Source organism: Schistocerca americana, chromosome 7 (assembly GCF_021461395.2).
Source record: "Schistocerca americana isolate TAMUIC-IGC-003095 chromosome 7, iqSchAmer2.1, whole genome shotgun sequence".
NCBI lineage: Eukaryota > Metazoa > Arthropoda > Insecta > Orthoptera > Acrididae > Schistocerca > Schistocerca americana.
The window spans coordinates 360,129,557-360,151,874 of NC_060125.1; the positions used below are offsets into that span (position 1 = coordinate 360,129,557).

Below are 22,318 nucleotides of genomic sequence, written 5' to 3' on the forward strand. Positions count from 1 at the left end.
AGGTAATATATTGATTTAATATTATTGTTCACTTTCAGTTTGTAAGAGGTGATCCGGATTTCATGTCCACCTTCCTTGAATTAACATGAATTCGACTAATTTACAGTGCAACAATCGCAATGGCCGATGCAGCCAACGACGCCATTATGTAGCGGAAGTGAAAAACTCGCCCACTATTAACATAATATACTTTTTTCTCTACAGCCACCTGACGTTGCAGAAAATACGTAGCTTTAAGATTCTTATTTTCAGTGCAAAATCCGAGAGCCAGAGCCAGGACTCCAGCTACAATGCAATCGTTAGTGGAGGTAAGGAAAAAATACTCTCATGCGTTTGTGGGCCGCAATTGTAATTAATAAATAAAGATTTTTTGCTTTAAAGTGAACTGACTAGCTGAGAAAATAAATATACTGTAAATCAAAATTGAATGAAATGTCATTTTGATTAAGGCTCACCACATAAGTTGGCAACAGTCACCACTACCAATCAATTTCTGTAGTAAATAATAAAGCAAATTACGACGGCCGACGGACGCGAGAAACTGCTCGGCCACGACGGCCGGCTCTGCTTATTTCGTTGAGTATTATTAATACAGGATCACATATCATTAGTTCTTCCTCTTCAATTGTCATAGCATAGCACTTGACGTGAATACACAGTGTGAAAGTTTGCTGTTGGTTAAGTGTTGTAGATGTTGTGAATTCATATGAAGAAATGTTTGTCGCTAGTGTGGATGGGGATGGGAAAAACGATAATGTAGCAACATGTTGCAGGAAAGGCTGCAAACAGTGTTGTAAAGTGAAGCATGTTTCTAAATTCATTTTAAATGTGGCTTTACATGCATGGATATCTGAAAGAGTGAACACTGTTGACAATCCACAAGTTTACAAAATAATTCTAAATTAATTTCCTCAACTCGGATACCTAGGTATGGATCTACTTTATACACGCCAGGGATGCTTGAGTTCACTTTATGCTTGAGCTCACATTTCAGTACATGTGTTGGTTAAGGTTCATGAGGAATGGGTGCAGTGGATAACAACAACTTGACAATGTCCTGTGTAAGACATGGGGGCAAACCTTCTTGTGTTATAACCAGTAGTTGCTTAGTTCTGTACAAAATGTTAAGTAATTCTAGAATGAGTGACACTACGCTCAAACGAAAAATTCAGTTGTTTTTCTCTTGCAATTCTCTGTCTATTCGATGTATTACAAGTCCCTCTTTCCACTCAAAAATTGCGAGTTGTTGAAAGATGGCGGTCTTCCAAATGGCCACCGAATTGGTAACGTAGGCTCATAAGTTTCCTCCTCTCCCATCTTACACTGCATTAAATTTCTATTCATCCACTTCTTTTTGTTTCAGAAAGGTGGCTCTACAGCTGCGGACCATCATTGCATACGAAAATTCGAGTTGCCCTGTCCATTTGAGTTCTTTGTATCTTCTCTAATCATATATCAAACAGTGATTCTCTAACTAGGAAAAAGCGTTGGAGCAGACCCAGTTTGCAGTTAAATGTGTAACTTTACATTTTTATAAGGGAAATATTGATTTCTATAAACATTTATTATAGTAAAATTGCTTAAATAGCTATGTGATTTTTGTATGATCGACTGCAGACGTAACAAAGGTAACTACATAAAAAATCAGAGATGTTTGTGCTCTTCATTGAATGTAGTAGTGTGCAATATTTTAAAAGATAAATTGTAAGTAAGAACCTTAAATGGAATTAAGGCTGATATTGTAAGGATATACTGTTCTATAAATTAAGCAGATGAAAGTTTATTTAGCACTGTGTACTGTATGACAAAGAGTATTACAACTACAAATCATCAGGAAGATAGTATATCCCTCCAGAAATCCATCCGTTCCTTAAGCAAGTCTTGACGTGTCACAAATTCCAATTCCATATCCAGGTAGTTGGAAGCATTCTCCGTCAACTTCTCCCACACCACTGGACTTCCAGACGGCGCTGGATCCCTGGAAAACGAAAGACCGGTCCGTGATCTAGCCTGTGCACCTACAGGAAGTATAACCAACAGTTAATGGAATGTTGCTTTATAATAACTTCAATATATGCAATTAACTTTTATGTGTGTGGGAATTGAAAATACACTTTTTACATACAGGAAAATATATTGAAGAGAGAAAGAAACTGGTACACCTGCCTCATATCGTGTGGGCCACCGCGAGTACGCAGAAGTGCCGCAACACGACGTGGCATGGACTCGACTAATGTATGAAGTAGTACTGGAGGGAACTGACACCATGAACCCTGGAGTGCTGTCCATAAATCTGTAGGAGTACGAGGGGTGGAGATCTCTTATGAGCAGCACATTGCAAGGCATCACAGTTTGGTGACCAGCGGAAGTGTTTAAATTGAAAAGAGTGTTGCTGGAGCCACTCTGTAGCAATTCTGGACGTGGTTGGTGTCTCATTATCCTGCTGAAACTGGCGAAGTCCGTCGAAACGCATCGAAAGAGCATGATCACTGTTCAAACAAATTTCGGACTTGCAGCCGGCCGTCGTTTAATTCATTGTACGACATTTCTACTGGGCACCTGCCAGTCATCTTCAGGTGAGCCATCGAAGACTGACGAAGACTTGCTCTGATCCGCCTTTTTGTAGACCGTTGCGAGTATTATGCGCAAAAGTCAAAATTGGCAAGACAGACCACACTACCCGACTGCAGTGCCCTCGCTGGTGGAACTGCGTGACTCAGCTGTCCTCTGTGTTACCGCTCGCCGCGGCCATTGGCGCCCTCTGTCATTTCCGATTGGAACAAATCGTGGATATGATGGGGTACCAAGCACTGTCCAACTGGTAACCGCTATCACGGTTCATCAGATTTTCCACCAGACGTATTTCCAAGGATTCTTTAATAATGGAGTCCCAAAATTGTTGCTGTGGTCAGAATCATAGTTCTATCGTACGTCATTGAATATCCAGTGGAAATAGTGTTCGGCAATAGCGGACTTGCAAGAGGTGACTGCAACGTTCATGTTCAGTTTAGCAGTCTTTCACAGAGCGTGTGGTTTGTCCTATGTGAACTATATCACACTGACAAAACATTTTGTAAATTCCCGCCTTCCACAACAACAAGTTGTCCTTCACCGATCCCAAAAGATCTGAGATCTTAGATGGTGGACGGAAAATAACTTTCACTTGAAATTTGCAGAGGGTTCTTGATATTTTAAACGAAATATAGGCCACAAAAGGAAGAAGAGCCAAAGATTTTGCTGGCGTGTTCTCCTCTTTATCCACTTCCTGATTATTGATTTTAACTGAGAGTCTCCTGTTAATCTGTTGGGTGGAATACCCACTTTTTTTCTAAACACTGTCATTAGTTGGGCGACCCTTTTAGTCAAACTATCTAAATCTGAGACAAAATGAGCTCTGTGTATGGGTGTTTTAAACATGCTTAAAGTTTGCGACTGGTGATAACTTACCGCTTGCAAATTCCGATCAGTATGAGTCGACTTACAGTAGTCTGAATGCCGCAGATAGCCATCATTCTTTCGTCTAACCAAGACATCCAAGAAAGACAAGACAACCATCCTTCCCTACTTTCAGGGTGAACCGAATGTTGTTATAAATGGAGCTGATGTGGCGATGAAACTCCATCAATTTATCTTCTCTATGAGGCCACACTATGAAAGTATCGTCCACAAACCTCCAAAGTACATTTGGTTTAAGGGCAGCTGATTAAAGCGCTCCCTCCTCGAAATCCTCCACCGATCAGTTGCAGTTAATAACAGATGCACATGTTCTTCAACATACTAATATAGGTTGGTTAAATTTCTTATTTCTCAAGGCAGTGTAGGGTATGGACAGATGTCTGATAGGTCTAAAAAAATGCAGCACTAATGTAATTTGCAAGAAATTTTTTCTTCTCCACATAGCCTGTAAGTAATTTAGTCCATTCCTCTTATATTGCTCATTTTAACTGGAAGCCAATACATCATCTCAACGTTGTATCAGTTGTTGTCTATGTTTTAGATTCGTCTCTTAAACTACACATGTTTAAAGAAGTATTGGAATACTAATACTAACACTCTGTTGGTAGCTACAGCTCCATCTGCTACCTTAACTCAAGAAGTGTGATGTGTAGCCAAGAGTAGTTTCTGATTTTCTAAATTTTGCCTTGAAATTCTCGTCTCTTTCATTGCTGCCGTGTTACACTTGAATTTTTTGAATTTGGGCTTTCTACGTATCTGTAACATCTTTTTGTGTCTGCATAAGTAGCTTTGTTAAAATAATGTGCACATTCATCTGCACCTGTAAAATCTGCATTTTCTTTAATCTGCAATACCTTTTGATCTTTAAACAAATCTTCTTAATATTCGTTTCTGAGTTGGTAGCTGATAAGGCTGATTCGTACTAGATTTCGTTTTTATTTTTGTTCTGGAGCTTTTGAGTTTCAGATCACTTGCAATTGTAAAATTGTTTAGGATTGTCACATTCTGCACAATTACTTTATTGTTTGATAAAATATAATTTCATTTCAATTCCATTTTGTCCCGATCTTGGTCAGTTTCTACAGGTTTCATTTTCGAAGAAATGATAACGACAAATATGCTCTTCTTTGCAAATTTTAGGAATGTATGACCGCTGTCGACTGTAATATATATAAAGTTTTCAACAAAATAGTCGCTATTTAATATATGTCATACTTTCTTATTAAGTTTCAATTTTCAACTCATAATGGAATTTCCCATCTTGGCTTCCATTTCCTGGTGAGAATGTAAACATCTTCGTGGAAACACTTGAATAATTTACATGGCATCTCTTTTGTTTACTTTTCAAACAAGTATTGCTATCTTGGCTGAAAGTCCTTCATTATGAATAATTTTAATTTTCAGTTTTGGAATCATACCTAGACCTTAATTTCCTCTTTTCTCTGTGTGACAGTAATAAACTGTATATCCTAATTTAGGTTTTATTTTATCTTCATTTTATCTTCATGTTGTATACATGGAAGAATCCTGGAGATACTAAAAGGTATCAGATAGATTATATAATGGTAAGACAGAGACTTAGGAACCAGGTTTTAAAAGTGTAGGACATTTACAGGGGCAGATGTGGACTCTGACCACAATCTGTTGGTTATGAACTGCAGATTAAAACTGAAGAAATTGCAAAAAGGTGGGAATTTAAGGAGATGGGACCTGGATAAACTGAGTAAACCAGAGGTTGTACAGAGTTTCAGGGACAGCATAAGGGAACAATTGACAGGAATGGGGGAAAGAAATACAGTAGAAGGCGAATGGGTAGCTCTGAGGGATGAAGTAATGAAGGCAGCAGAGGATCAAGTAGGTAAAAAGACGAGGGCTAGTAGAAATCCTTGGGTAACAGAATAAATACTGAATTTAATTGATGAAAGGAGAAAATAAAAAAATGCAGTAAATGAAGCAGGCAAAAAGGAAAACAAACGTCTCAAAAATGAGATCGACAGGAAGTGCAAAATGGCTAAGCAGGCATGGCTAGAGGACAAATGTAAGGATGTAGAGGCTCATCTCGCTAGGGGTAGGATAGATACAGCCTACAGGAAACTTAAAGACACCTTTGGAGAAAAGAGAGCCACTTGTATGAATATCAAGAGGTCAGATGGAAACCCAGTTCTAAGCAAAGAGGGGAAAGCAGAAAGGTGGAAGGAGTATATAGAGGGTCTATGCAAGGGCAATGTGTTTGAGGACAATATTATAGAAATGGAAGAGGATGTAGATGAAGATGAAATGAGAGATACGATACTGCGTGAAGAGTTTGACAGAGCACTGAAAGACCTGAGTCGAAACAAGGCCTCGAGAGTAGACAACATTCCATTAGAACTACTGATGGCCTTGGGAGAGCCAGTCCTGACAAAATTCTACCATATGGTGAGCAAGACGTACGAGACAGGCGAAATACCCTCAGACTTCAAGAAGAATATAATAATTCCAATCCCAAAGAAAGCAGGTGTTGACAGATGTGAAAATTACCGAACTATCAGTTTAATAAGTCACAGCTGCAAAATACTAACGCGAATTCTTTACAGACGAATGGAAAAACTGGTAGAAGCCGACCTCGGGGAAGATCAGTTTGAATTCCGTAGAAATGTTGGAACACGTGAGACTATACTGACCTTACGACTTATCTTAGAAGAAAGATTAAGGAAAGGCAAACCTACGTTACTAGCATTTGTAGACTTAGAGAAAGCTTTTGATAATGTTGACTGGAATACTCTCTTTCAAATTCTGAAGGTGGCAGGGGTAAAAGATAGGGAGCGAAAGGCTATTTACAATTTGTACAGAAACCAGATGGCAGTTATAAGAGTCGAGGGCATGAAAGGGAAGTAGTGGTTGGGAAGGGTTGTAGCCTCTCCCAGATGTTATTCAATCTGTATATTGAGCAAGCAGTAAAGGAAACAAAAGAAAAATTTGGAGTAGGTATTAAAATCCAGGGAGAAGAAATAAAAACTTTGAGGTTCGCCGATGACATTGTAATTCTGTCAGAGACAGCAAAGGACTTGGAAGATCAGTTGAACGGAATGGACAGTGTCTTGAAAGGAGGGTATAAGATGAACATCAACAAAAGCAAAACGAGGATAATGGAATGTAGTCGAATTAAGTCGGTTGATGCTGAGGGGATTAGATTAGGAAATGAGACACTTAAAGTAGTAAAGGAGTTTTGCTATTTGGGGAGCAAAATAACTGATGATTGTCGAAGTAGAGAGGATATAAAATGTAGACTGGCAATGTCAAGGAAAGCGTTTCTGAAGAAGAGAAATTTGTTAACATCGAGTACAGATTTAAGTGTCAGGAAGTCGTTTCTGAAAGTATTTGTATGGAGTGTAGCCATGTATGTAAGTGAAACATGGACAACAAATAGTTTAGACAAGAAGAGAATAGAAGCTTTCGAAATGTGGTGCTACAGAAGAATGTTGAAGATTAGATGGGTAGATCACGTAACTAATGAGGAGGTATTGAATAGGATTGGGGAGAAGAGAAGTTTGTGGCACAGCTTGACTAGAAGAAGGGATCGGTTGGTAGGACATGTTCTGAGGCATCAAGGGATCACAAATTTAGCATTGGAGGGCAGCGTGGAGGGTAAAAATTGTAAAGGGAGACCAAGAGATGGGTACACTAAGCAGATTCAGAAGGATGTAGGTTGCAGTAGGTACTGGGAGATGAAGGAGCTTGCACAGGATAGATTAGCATGGAAAGCTGCATCAAACCAGTCTCAGGGCTGAAGACCACAACAACAACAACATTTATCTTCATTTTCGTCCGCATTTCAGGCGTCCGTATCCCATCTGATGTCAATTGATTTCACTTCCGATTGCACTAATTTATCTTTATAATTTATGGTTAAACGATTTATGATTCCTAAAAGAAGAGTGACCGAAGATGCGTTTTTCCTAGGGACATGTTATACCCATGTCAGGCGCAGCTTTAGCCGGTTGTGCACCGTTGCGCGAATCTCTCAATATACTATCAACAATCTCTCACTCGGGCGACGACTGTACCTACGGGTACACTAATGTTGGCAGAGTTCCGGACACTGCAGTTACAGATCAGCCGTTAACTGCCCCTAAATTTCAGAGCCCCTCCTTGTGATGTAGTGTTCGTCACTGATGATAGATGTAGGTCAGAAACGATCAGATATTGACGATTTGATAAATGGGAGACGCTGGCTGGATTGTGGATGAACATTGAAGGTTTACTTATATTCGTAGTTAAGGTAATAAGAAAATTTTGCTGCTTTGTTGCCAGGCTCATGCAGTGTGTGTGTGTGTGTGTGTGTGTGTGTGTGTGTGTGTGTGTGTGTGTGTGTGTCTAGTGGGGTGGATCTGCGAAATATCCCTAACTTTGTAGGCGAGATCGCTTACGCGCGTTATTGTTTCGGCATACGACTCGGTGGTGGTTATTTCGAATCCAGGGGGGACGGATTATTTGACCTGCTAAGAAGAAAAATTCCTGATCACCACATTTCCGTTCGAGGTCCTGAGTCAAATTCGCTACTCAGTGAGGGTGTTACGCTGTTTGGTGCCGTTTGCGCCATTTGGGATGAGAAAGTTACGTGCCAACGCTATCTTGCAACCTCTTCCTTGTCTTTCAACCCGATCAACACCACAAACACTACATCATACACGTAGTCTGCCAGCCACCTACACGAAACAGCTGCACTTAATGCACCTTACACATAAGGGGCCAACGTTGTGTCAACTACGGGAAAATAATGTTGGACCTAGGTCCAGAGACACGCGAGTCTCTAGGATCTCTAGGATGTATCACACATTCACTTCAGTAAAGACAGTTGAATACTTCAATTCAATGCAAGTTGTTAATAAAAACACCAGTTCGCAGTTGACAGTCGGGCTGTTTTCTACAGGATCTGACCGCATCAACGACTATTGCAATAGCCAACGTTTTGTTTTCAGTGACCAAGCATTATTATTGTGGTTATTCTGTAGTATTTGATATAGCCTTTACACCTTTTTCGGGGTAACGTTATAAATGCGACTGACTGAAGCTCTTTTCAACTGATTAATGATTCAGGGCACTATTACCAGATAAAATAAAGTAATCAGAATCATTATTGATGGGACTTACCCGTATTTGGGGAAATTGGTCCACAGTGTTGCCAACTGATTTGCCACCTTCCCGTCGTTGGAGTTAGGATTCGTGATTGGTCCCGATGAGTTGGTCGGAAACAAATACAGAATTTCCCCTGCATGAACCATACCTGAAAAGTATTTGTACATCAGACATAGTTGGGAATGTCTCAAGCCATACAAGGCGTAAAAATACTTTTTGTCAACAGTACTACAAGAGTTACACTACTATGTAGTACTTTTGACGAAAGTATATTTTCGCCTAAGGTAGTTTGAGACGCATTTTCAGTGTCGCTGCTGCAAATGTGGTGGAATGTACAACAATTACTCTAGCTGAGACTAACTGTTAAACCACCTAGTTCAGTTAACAACTTAAATCGTGTTAAAGCTGTAGTCGGTAACGGGTGGAACCGCAACGTAGTTGTTTCTTATTGGCCGGATAAGTACCAAGGACTGACGCAGAGTATGTTACCCAAAGCTAAAGAAAGGGAAAATTGACATCTCTAACTCTTGTGGTAGGAATAATGTTACATTACGTTTACAAAAGGTGATACGACGTGCAGGGGCAACAGCAACCGCTAGAAGTGCAAGAAAAAACGATACGGCGTCACGTGCAACTGCTGCTTACAGATACGTCTGGTGAGGCACTTAGTCAATAGTGAGTCCTCTAGATTTTTCACAGAAGCGTTCGGGATAAAGTCACACAATTACTTTCACTTGTGAATAGTGCTAAAGCGGATGCAATAGCTCGTACAGAAAGTGACTAAAACTAGACATAAGTAGGAGCGAAATCTTAAATTTCAAATGCAATATACGTCGGTAAGGTGGAGAGATACCAACAGTTGCGAAATATTCATTTACATAACAAACTCAACACTGATTGATGAAATATAAGTAGAGTCAAAATGCCAGGTAATCTGGGTGAAGACAGGCGTTAAATATAGAACATAACACAGTAAAAGGATATATCTTTCGTCACCTAATTAAAGCATCGAAGCGACGTACACTTTACAGAAACATTGAAAAATATAACATACAATGTTTTTCATCCGGAGGAGTGTTTAACGTCCCGTCGACAATGAGGTCATTATAGACGGAGCACAAGCTCAGATTAGGGGAGAATGGAGAAAGAAAGAGGCCGTACCCTTTCGAAAGAATCATTCCGGTCTTGATCCGGGGGGGGGGGTTGTTCTGTTCCCCTACCGGGCGCATCCCCAGATGGCGAACAGGAAAAGCCTCTGCAGATACGCGGGATAGGTGGGAAATACAATACCAATCGCGGACCAACAGAAACGAGATCCAGAGGCGACTGTCCTCAGACTGGGTGGCCTGTTGTAAGTCTCTTTTCCCCAGGTTAAGGGTGGCTGAAAAATACCTCTAGGGTTAACAACAGTGGTCGTAAACTAGAGCCTATAACAATCAGAACAACCCTATACATGATATTATCAGTCATGGAAGAGTTTGACGTAAAAAAAAATTACCCCATATGGACAATCCACTGCATCAAAGTGCGTAAAAGCAAACAAGCGGATTCTGTGGAGTCTGCAGCATTACACAGAGACGAGTCGGAGAGTCTTGGAACCTCAAGCAAGATGAAGTTACATAGGTACTTTGAGCGAAAATTCTGTTCTAGAAACTGGAAAATTAGAACATCTTACATACACTTTCAAGAATCACAAGATTCTCATAACGGCCCTACAATAAACCAGATTTATGATGAAAACAGTTTTGATTCTGGAGGCTTCAGAATATACAAGGGGAAAGTTGTTGTTGTTGTGGTCTTCAGTCCTGAGACTGGCTTGATGCAGCTCTCCATGCTACTCTATCCTGTGCAAGCTTCTTCATCTCCCAGTACCTACTGCAACCCACATCCTTCTGAATCTGCTTAGTGTATTCATCTCTTGATCTCCCTCTACGATTTTTACCCTCCACGCTGCCCTCCAATACTAAATTGGTGATCATTCGATGTCTCAGAACATGTCCTACCAACCGATCCCTTCTTCTAGTCAAGTTGTGCCACAAGCTCCACTTCTCCCCAATTCTATTCAATACCTCCTCATTAGTTATGTGATCGACCCATCTAATCTTCAGCATTCTTCTGTAGCACCACATTTCGAAAGTTTCTATTCTCTTCTTGTCTAAACTATTGGCTACAGTCCATACAAATACTTTCAGAAACGACTTCCTGGTATTTAAATCTATACTCGATGTTAACAAATTTTTCTTCTTCAGAAACGCTTTCCTTGCCATTGCCAGTCTACATTTTATATCCTCTCTACTCCAAACATCATCAGTTATTTTGTTCCCCAAATAGCAAACCTCCTTTACTACTTTAAGTGTAATTTTTTAATATAATTCCCTCAGCATCACCCGACTTAATTCGACTACATTCCATTGTCCTCGTTTTGCTTTTGTTGATGTTCATCTTATATCCACCTTTCAGGACGCTATCCATACCGTTCAATTGTTCTTCCAAGTCCTTTGCTGTTTCTGACAGAATTACAATGTCATCGGCAAACCTCAAAGTTTTTATTTCTTCTCCATGGATTTTAATACCTACTCCGAACTTTTCTTTTGTTTCCTTCATTGCTTGCTCAATATACAGATTGAATAACATTGGGGATAGGCTACAACCCTGTCTCACTCCCTTCCCAACCACTGCTTCCCTTTGATGTCCCTCAACTCTAATAACTGCCATCTGGTTTCTGTACAAATTGCAAATAGCCTTTCGCTCCCTGCATTTTACCCCTGCCACCTTCAGAATTTGAAAGAGAGTATTCCAATCAACATTGTCAAAAGCTTTCTCTAAGTCTACAAATGCTAGAAACGTAGGTTTGCCTTTCCTTAATCTTTCTTCTAAGATAAGTCGTAGGGTCAGTATTGCCTCACGTGTTCCAACATTTCTACGGAACCCAAACTGATCTTCCCCGAGGTCGGCTTCTACCAGTTTTTCGATTCGTCTGTAAAGAATTCGCGTTAGGAATTTTGTAGCTGTGACTTATTAAACTGATAGTTCGGTAATTTTCACATCTGTCAACACCTGCTTTCTTTGGGATTGGTATTATTATATTCTTCTTGAAGTCTGAGGGTATTTCGCCTGCCTCATACATCTTGCTCACCAGATGGTAGAGTTTTGTCAGGACTGACTCTCCCAAGGCTGTCAGTAGTTCTAATGGAATGTTGTCTACTCCAGGGGCCTTGTTTCGACTCAGGTCTTTCAGTGCTCTGTCAAACTCTTCACGCAGTATCGTATCTCCCATTTCATCTTCATCTACATCTTCTTCCATTTCCATAATATTGTCCTCAAGTACATCGCCCTTGTATAGGCCATCTATATACACCTTCCACCTTTCTGCTTTCCCTTCTTTGCTTAGAACTGGGTTTCCATCTGAGGTCTTGATATTCATGCAAGTGGTTCTCCTTTCTCCAAAGGCCTCTTTAATTTTCCTGTAGGCAGTATCTATCTTACCCCTAGTGAGATAAGCCTCTACATCCTTACATTTGTCCTCTAACCATCCCTGCTTAGCCATTTTGCACTGCCTGTCGATACCATTTTTGAGACGTTTGTATTCCTTTTTGCCTGCTACATTTACTGCATTTTTATATTTTCTCCTTTCATCAATTAAATTCAATATTTATTCTGTTACCCAAGGGTTTCTACTAGCCCTCGTCTTTTTACCTATTTGATCCTCTGCTGCCTTCCTTGTTTCATCTCGCAAAGCTACCCATTCTGCTTCTACTGTATTTCTTTCCCCCATTCCTGTCAATTGTTCCCTTATGCTCGCCCTGAAACTCTTACAACCTCTGGTTCTTTCAGTTTATCCAGGTACCATCTCCTTAAATTTCCACCTTTCTCCAGTTTCTTCAGTTTTAATTACAGTTCATAAGCAATAGATTGTGGCCAGAGTCCACATCTGCCCCTGGAAATGTCTTACAATTTAAAACCTGGTTCCTAAATCTCTGTCTTACCACGACCTAGCAAGGCGCCATTATCAGTTGCTATTGATCTTGTGATTCATGTACCGCCAGAACGACGTTCACCATTAATGGATTAAAGTTAAGTATTCCACCAGCTACGTCCGTTTTTTCTAAAGTCTAATTTCTTTGTCCTGTTCCAGACCTCACGCCAGCCTGCGTGAGCTAAAACGCGTGCCTTTCGGCTTCCTCTATTAACGGTGTTGGCTCTCCTGCCAACCCACAACACTACAACACTTATACTACTGTAGTAGGCGTGGGCTTCGTGTCTATCTTGGCCACAATAATGCGTTCACTATGCTGTTTTTAGTAGCTTACCCATACTCCTGTTTTTTTATTCATTATTAAACCTACTCCTGCATTACCCCTATTTGATTTTGTATTTATAACCCTGTATTCACCTGACCAAAATTCTTGTTCCTCGTGCCACCGAACTTCACTAATTCCCACTACATCTAACTTTAACCTGTCCATTTCCCTTTTTAAATTTTCTAACCTACCTGCCCGATTAAGGGATCTGACATTCCACGCTCCGATCCGTAGAACGCCAGTTTTCTTTCTCCTGATAACAACATACTCTTGAGTAGTCCCCGCCTGGAGATCCGAATGGGGGACTATTTTACCTCCGAAATATTTTACCCAAGAGGACGCCATCATCATTTAATCATACAGTAAAGCTGCATGCCCTCGGGAAAAATTACAGCTGTAGTTTCGCCTTGCTTTCTGCCGTTCGCAGTACCAGGACAGCAAGGCCATTTTGGTTAGTGTTACAAGGCCAGATCAGGCAATCATCCAGACTGTTGCCCCTGCAACTACTGAAAAGGCTGCTGCCCCTCTTCAGGAACCACACGTATATCTGGCCTCTCAACAGATATCCCTCCGTTGTGGTTGCACCTACGGTACGGCTATCTGTATCGTCGAGGCACGCAAGCCTCCCCACCAACGGCAAGGTCCATGGTTCATGGGGAAGAGGGGAAAGTTAAGCAAATAATTATGGTAAACACACCACAGCTTGGAACTGGCTTCGCAATAGACAAAAATATTTTGTACTCCTTTATCAATCTTGAATCACAATCTGAAGGACTCTCCACACTCCCTACAAATCTGCTGACAAAGCATACATCATCGTTAGTGCACAAGCCCCCATAAATGAAGACAACAAAAAGGACAAAGAAAGGCTGAAACGGTTTTTGGGACATACTCGATGATTTTATGCAAAAAATCCTGAAAAGCACAATGTCGTTTCTATCGGGGACTTCAATGCCGTCCGAACAGGCCTTGGAAGGCCCAACGGTACCGACCGGCCGCCGTGTCATCCTCACCCCACAGGCGTCACTGGATGTGGATATGGAGGGGCATGTGGTGAGCACACCGCTCTCCCGGCCATATGTCAGTTTACAAGACCGGAGCCGCTACTTCTCAATCAAATAACTCCTCAGTTTGCCTCACAAGGGCTGAGTGCACCCCGTTTTGCCAACAGCGCTCGGCAGACTGGCTGGTCACCCATCCAAGTGCTAGCCCAGCCCAGCAGCGCTTAACTTCGGTGATCTGACGGGAACCGGTGTTACCACTGCGGCAAGGCCGTATGCCCAGAGAGTAAAGGAGAAGAAATACAAAAAGAAAGAAAAAGTGGAAGCTACCGAGCACGTAGCAGAACTAATCAAAATGGTATCAGATGAGAGAATTATGCCAAGCACACAACATGATCCTGAAATTCATATCCTTTAAAAAGCTATCTCGGAAACAGAAAACATGTGTCCCACGAAACCCCCACCTAGGTGAATTCCAACTCGATCACGAGACAATCGAATTGAAGTTCGTCAAAGAAACACAAAACGTCAAAGTTCTTCGAGGAGCCAACCTAGATTCTGATCACTACTTTTCTAAAATAAAACTCAAAATCATCCCCAAAAGGAACAACGGAACCAACAACCCCAAAAGAAGGAAATCAGATCCAGGAAAGATAATAAAATCCTAGGGGCCTCCCCTCGGAACTGAAGACATGCAAAACCAAATCTGGGATCAACTAAAAGAAAGACTAATAAGTAAAGCCAACAGTTAGCTCCCATAAGCAAAGCCAGAAAACATGCCTAGTGGACAGAAGAATGTGACAGATTCCTTGAAGTGAGAAGAAAATCGTGACAACAGCAGTAATCACAAAAAAATTATCAAAACAGACAAACCTTCTTAAACGTAAGAAGATTAATGAACAAAAATATCAAAAGAATCTTCTGTTTCAGATCAACGAAGACTTAATCAAAAACAAGACAAAGAACTTTCGTAAGACTGTTAAACAAGTACTAATCAAATACAGCCCACCGGCCCTACAGCTCCGAAACAAAAACTGAAGTATTGCCCGCAACAACAGCGGTAACTGGAAAATATGAACCACCTCAACTGTGAAGAACTCACAGAAAAAATGGACCTTAAGACCTCAACAACAATCAACCCGACCTAACTCTGAATCGTCCACCGAGGAATTACATGCATTAATTTCAAATCTCAAAAACTTTATAGGCGAGAACCAAATCACAGCTGAATCTTGGAAAAATGTCAACAAAAATGCCACAGACTGTCTCCAAAACATCTTCTAAGACATCTGGATAACTGAAAGAATCCCAGATGAATGGAAGCCGGCTCTCATCCACCAATTCCATAAGATATTCCTTAAGTCACACTACACAGGGCAGAACCTCGATCAACTTGAAAAATACCAAGCGGGTTTCAGCAAAGGAAGATTCTGTCCAGAACAAAGTCTGAATCTCAAAAACCTCGTGACCTATCAAAAATCAAGAGCATAATCATATGTTATCACATTCATGGGTTTCAGAAAGCACAAGATCCATTATGCCGGAGAATCCCTCATCTCTAGATTAAAAGAAGCAAACCACACATACACCTAATTAGAGATACCATTACGAACACGTACTCCAAAGTAAAATTCATGTGAGAACCCTAATACCGTTTTGAGATAAAAACTGTGGTATGCCAGTGAGATGGACTCTCGCCATTGCTATTTAACTGCCCACTAGAAAAAGTAATCGGAGAGTGGAATATGAAGATTCATAGTAGAATTCGACTAGGAACAAAAAAACAAAGGTATCAAAGTTAATTGTCTAGCCTTTGCAGATAATATGGCCCTACTAGTCCGAGACCTACAAAAACAAGCTCAAAAACTAGCTCTCAAAATATCCTTTAAAAGACCAAGATAATGACAAACATAAAAACCCACCAAAATGTTTTAAAGTGGGACAATAAATAAATAGAGATCGTAAAATAATTCAAAGATCTTGGAGAATGGATCAGCTGGAATGCCCTCGAGAAAGAGACAATGGAATCTAGAAGCTTTAACGCTGAACTGGCCTTCGAACTCACCAAAAACATATATAACAAACAGTACCTCCCATGGGATGTAAAAATAAGGTGTCATAGTACAGTAATCAGTCCAGAGTCCTTACGTAACCGAAACTTTGTCCATCACCAACCATGGCCCAGCTGAAAGGCTGGAGATCAAAGTAAGGAAGATATTAAGAAAAATCCTTGGCCCCAGATTCCACAATAACAAACTAATTCAGGTAAAAAATGAGACCCTTTCCCAAACTACCGAGAAACTTCCAGACACAATGAGGAAAAGAGGACCTGATTTTTATGGACACATTCTCAGAATGAACTCAAATAGATTAATAATAACATTTGACTGCTTCCGCAAAAAACAACCAAATTGGTTTAATGAAACGGAGATAGACGTAAGAGAACTCTAAATCACAAAACATGCTCATAGATAAAACTGAAAAAAAAATCACAGACAAGAAAGAGAGGTTCCAAGTCAAAGTGAAAACCAAACGAACAATGTAAACCTCTGAAGAAGAAAGGAAAGCAATATAAGGAAGAATGAAACAATACCGGGCTAATCGAAAGACAGAGAACGTTAAAAATTAATTGATTTAACGTACTCCAAAGTAGGGCTCAACGAAAGAAGAAGAATCTTCTTGATCAAGTGGAAGGGGCAGGGAGGATATTTTAGTCTGTAAACTACAGATTGTTAGAAACACACATTTAGAGTACCTTTTAGAGTGTCTTGGTTAGGTATCTACTCAAGAGCTAAACAAATTAGATAGTATGGAAACTTTTCTGTTCACTGGAGGTAGTGATAAGAAACCACAGAGCTATTATAACGTCGTTGTTCAACAGTGATGAACCACAATTTGAGAATGTAGTAAGACAGTAAGGAAGACAACGAAATTATTAGGCGCTATCAGACGCGTAACAGGAAACAAACTGCTCAAACTGAGATTAATTAAAGGCCACATATCACACACACTGAATAATTACAAGAGAATACAGCGTATCATGAAGCAGAGAAAGCGACATTGTAGATTAAAAGAGGCCGAATCTTTTGCTGAAGTACATATGGTAAGCAGTACTGCTATAAGGGCAAGTATGCGAGAAGTGTGCAGTACATTCTGAGAAAGAAACAATCTACGAGTCCTAGTGTAATGATATTTCGTTTAGGTGTTATCGTAATGATCATCAACTAGACCTCAGTTTCTGCTTTATTTTTTGTGGATCAAAATTGCCTTCTAGATGCTCGCTCGTTACGATGACACCGAAACGAAATACCATTACATCAAGGCTGAAATATTAAAAACTGTCTTTCGAAATTGTTTCTCCGGAGAAAGGTAGATATTTTCTACTTTCGACCGCTTCGAGGATAGGCTACTGAAAGGTAAAAAATAAATAAGCGTGGAGCAGAAAAACAAATGAAGAGGGGTCGTCACTAGAAAGGATTTTCTATTAAATTTCAGGAAGAAGTTGGGGTACCACAGCATGCTGCATCGTAAATACAGCGAAGAAGATAGTTCGGAGCTGCTAAGACGAAATGTGTGTGCTACTGTTTTTACTTTTGCAACACAGATACGGGGTAAGTCACCTAAGGTCTAAGGATGCCGGCGCGATAGCTCAGCGTGTTCGACGAGGGTATTGGGTACCCTCCGTAATAATAATATAATAATAATGAAACTGAGTAGAGATTCTCTTTGATTGAATTTGAAAAATGTCGTATGACATCTGCACGGAATCACTGACGAAAATACGGCAAAGAAACATATAGAAAGAAAGAAGACAAAAATGAAAGATTGAAAGTGTTGCGTCTTTGACAAATAATCTAAAAATCCTGCATTGCGTGTTCGGAGCCAGACGCTGATTTAATTTCAAATAATACTAATCAGCATTGGTGGCTGCAGAATTTCGGTATAAGGACTCATCCTCGAGGTCGGAGGAGTCGACAGAGTTTCAGGACAACCCGTTGCCCTTGGGATGGGGAACTGCCACTAAAAGGTGGAAGTATCAGTAAAGATCTACGACATGAGGATGCAGAAGGCAATGGGGACACCATATTAAAGACACGCACTCTATTTCCACGCAACATAAGACTAATCACAGAAAATGCCGATGCCAGACTGTGATTCATTGGGAGAATCCTCAGGAAATGTAGTGCATCAGCGAAGGAGGTAGCTTACAAAACCCTCGTTCAACAAATACTTGAATGTTGCGCGTCAGTATGGGACCTGCACCAAGTAGGATTGATAAAGGAAATAGAGGCGATCCAAAGAGGAGCAGCGTGTTTCATCAGAGGTACATTTAGTAATCACGAAAGCATCACGAAGATAATCAACGAACTCCAGTGGCAGGCGCCGCAAGAGAGGCGTTTTGCATCACTTCAAAAGTTCCGAAAACGTACTTCCTAGAAGAGTCAACCAATATACAGAGCGTTCCAGAAATTTATGAACAGACTTCTAGGGGTTGTAGAGGGTATCCTGAGCAACGAATCGAGGGTAGGAATCCGTGTCCAGAAACGTCATCCAAAGACGCTACAGAACGTTGAAGTTACATGCGCCTGCGCCTGCCATCAGACCACCCTTTCGGCAAGAAACGTGACTTCGTACACTGACGGACGGTAGGCAGAATGTCTCGCAATGTTGTTTGTTGTTCAGTGATCGCGGCTGGTTGACACGAGCGCCAGTGGAGAAGATGAAGCTAGTTGCTGTGTAGAACGGACTTGTCTCCTTTGAATACGATGCTCTGTTGCCTCGTTGGATGACGGTTTTGGACGCGGGTTTCCAACTGCAGTTTTTTTCTTCTGTATGCCAAGAAACATTCGAGATTTTAGAGGTTCCTGGAGAGAAATAAACTACAGATGGACACCCTTGTCCAAAACCGTCATCTATCGAGGCAACAGGGCATTGCGCTCATAGGAGACAAGGACTCTAAGCAGCAGGTAACTCCATGTCTACATTGGCGATTGTGGCAATCAGCTGCAACAACACCTCGAAGTTTGCCGCAACATTTCTGGGACACCCTGTATTGCTTCCTCCTACGTATACCTCGCGAAAAGACCATGAAGATAAAAGAGATTTAAGTCCACTGCTTACTGGCAGTCGTTCTTGCGAATCACTTGTGACTGGAACAGGAAAGAGGGGAAGTGACAGTGATGCATAAAGTACCCTATGCCACACACAGCGGGGCTTGCGGAGTATAGATGTGTACGTAGAAATGCAGCCTTTAATTCACAAAGTGTCATGATGATCTCTCCACTGGTAAATAATTCAAGATTAGTTCCCCATTCAGATTTACAGAAGGAGACTGTAAAGGAAGATGTAACCAACGAGTCGAAGCGTGTAATGTCAGATGTTTTTATGTGGACGAGAAGCTAGAAAATCTTACCAGACAAATGCAAACGTCCATTAAAGATATAGGTGGTTTCAGTGTAGCGAAATGGAATGAAGCAAGGATTTATCGTCAGACGAATATAGGGTTATTGAAATAGCAGCAGCCAGCGGTATAACTAGAGTAAGATTCATCACAAATATGAAGATAGGGCAGAGAGTGAGTTACTGTGCACAGCTCACTGATGGTATTATCCTCGTCAGAATCGACAGCAAACGAACGCCAACAATAGTTCAGCCACTCCGAGATGATGATGGCACTGAAACAGAGGATGATACGCGTAAAGCTGAAATACTAAACACCTTTTTCCAAAGCTGTTTCACAGAGGAAGACCGCACTGCAGTTCCTCCTCTAAATCCTCGAACAAACGAAAAAATGGCTGACATCGAAATAAGTGTCCAAGGAATAGAAAAGCAACTGAAATCAATCAACAGAGGGAAGTCCACTGGACCTGACGGGATACCAATTCGATTCTTCACAGAGTACGCGAAAGAACTTGCCCCCCTTCAAACAGCCGTGTACCGCAAGTCTCTAGAGCAACGGAAGGTTCCAAATGATTGGAAAAGAGCACAGGTAGTCCCAGTCTTCAAGAAGGGTAGTCGAGCAGATGCGCAAAACTATAGACCTATATCTCTGTCGTCGATCTGTTGTAGAATTTTAGAACATGTTTTTTGCTCGCGTATCATGTCGTTTCTGGAAACCCAGAATCTACTCTGTAGGAGTCAACATGGATTCCGGAAACAGCGAGCGTGTGAGACCCAACTCGCTTTATTTGTTCATGAGGCCCAGAAAATATTAGATCAGGCACCCAGGTAGATGTCATTTTCCTTGACTTCCGGAAGGCGTTCGATACAGTTCCGCACTGTCGCCTGATAAACAAAGTAAGAGCCTACGGAATATCAGATCAGCTGTGTGGCTGGATTGAAGAGTTTTTAGCAAATAGAACACAGCATGTTGTTCTCAATGGAGAGACGTCTACAGACGTTAAAGTAACCTCTGGCGTGCCACAGAGGAGTGTTATGGGACCATTGCTTTTCACAATATACACTCCTGGAAATTGAAATAAGAACACCGCGAATTCATTGTCCCAGGAAGGGGAAACTTTATTGACACATTCCTGGGGTCAGATACATCACATGATCACACTGACAGAACCACAGGCACATAGACACAGGCAACAGAGCATGCACAATGTCGGCACTAGTACAGTGTATATCCACCTTTCGCAGCAATGCAGGCTGCTATTCTCCCATGGAGACGATCGTAGAGATGCTGGATGTAGTCCTGTGGAACGGCTTGCCATGCCATTTCCACCTGGCGCCTCAGTTGGACCAGCGTTCGTGCTGGACGTGCAGACCGCGTGAGACGACGCTTCATCCAGTCCCAAACATGCTCAATGGGGGACAGATCCGGAGATCTTGCTGGCCAGGGTAGTTGACTTACACCTTCTAGAGCACGTTGGGTGGCACGGGATACATGCGGACGTGCATCGTCCTGTTGGAACAGCAAGTTCCCTTGCCGGTCTAGGAATGGTAGAACGATGGGTTCGATGACGGTTTGGATGTACCGTGCACTATTCAGTGTCCCCTCGACGATCACCAGTGGTGTACGGCCAGTGTAGGAGATCGCTCCCCACACCATGATGCCGGGTGTTGGCCCTGTGTGCCTCGGTCGTATGCAGTCCTGATTGTGGCGCTAACCTGCACGGCGCCAAACACTCATACGACCATCATTGGCACCAAGGCAGAAGCGACTCTCATCGCTGAAGACGACGCGTCTCCATTCGTCCCTCCATTCACGCCTGTCGCGACACCACTGGAGGCGGGCTGCACGATGTTGGGGCGTGAGCGGAAGACGGCCTAACGGTGTGCGGGACCGTAGCCCAGCTTCATGGAGACGGTTGCGAATGGTCCTCGCCGATACCCCAGGAGCAACAGTGTCCCTAATTTGCTGGGAAGTGGCGGTGCGGTCCCCTACGGCACTGCGTAGGATCCTACGGTCTTGGCGTGCATCCGTGCGTCGCTGCGGTCCGGTCCCAGGTCGACGGGCACGTGCACCTTCCGCCGACCACTGGCGACAACATCGATGTACTGTGGAGACCTCACGCCCCACGTGTTGAGCAATTCGGCGGTACGTCCACCCGGCCTCCCGCATGCCCACTATACGCCCTCGCTCAAAGTCCGTCAACTGCACATACGGTTCACGTCCACGCTGTCGCGGCATGCTACCAGTGTTAAAGACTGCGATGGAGCTCCGTATGCCATGGCAAACTGGCTGACACTGACGGCGGCGGTGCACAAATGCTGCGCAGCTAGCGCCATTCGACGGCCAACACCGCGGTTCCTGGTGTGTCCGCTGTGCCGTGCGTGTGATCATTGCTTGTACAGCCCTCTCGCAGTGTCCGGAGCAAGTATGGTGGGTCTGACACACCGGTGTCAATGTGTTCTTTTTTCCATTTCCAGGAGTGTATATAAATGAGCTAGTAGATAGTGTCGGAAGTTCCATACGGCTTTTCGCGGATGATGCTGTAGTATACAGAGAAGTTACAGCATTAGAAAATTGCAGCGAAATGCAGGAAGATCTGCAGCGGATAGGCACTTGGTGCAGGGAGTGGCAACTGACCCTTAACATAGACAAATGTAATATATTGCGAATACATAGAAAGAAGGATCCTTTATTGAATGATTATATGATAGCGGAACAAACACTGGTAGCAGTTACTTCTGTAAAATATCTCGGAGTATGCGTGCGGAACGATTTGAAGTGGAATGATCATATAAAATTAATTGTTGGTAGGGCGGGTACCAGGTTGAGATTCATTGGGAGAGTCCTTAGAAAATGTAGTACATCAACAAAGGAGGTGGCTTACAAAACACTCGTTCGACCTAAACTTGAGTATTGCTCATTAGTGTGGAATCCGTACCTGGTCGGGTTGACGGAGGAGATAGAGAAGATCCAAAGAAGAGCGGCGCGCCTCATCACAGGGTTATCTGGTAAGCGTGACAGCGTTACGGAGATGTTTAGCA

General features: G+C 42.1%; 1 protein-coding gene and 1 pseudogene across 1 annotated transcript in view; both read right to left on the reverse strand.

The window, feature by feature from the left end:
* Window positions 1-1,758: 1,758 nt before the first annotated feature.
* Window positions 1,759-22,318, reverse strand: part of LOC124622224 (juvenile hormone esterase-like) — a 103,891-nt gene continuing 83,331 nt past the window's right edge. The window contains exons 9-10 of the mRNA XM_047147877.1: window positions 8,590-8,722; window positions 1,759-1,978 (exon numbers count right to left, since the gene is read on the reverse strand). Of these exons, the coding sequence (XP_047003833.1) occupies window positions 1,831-1,978; window positions 8,590-8,722 (281 nt within the window). The 3' untranslated portion in view covers window positions 1,759-1,830. The remainder of the gene's footprint in view (window positions 1,979-8,589; window positions 8,723-22,318) is intronic.
* LOC124623302 lies at window positions 14,038-14,155 on the reverse strand (annotated as a pseudogene).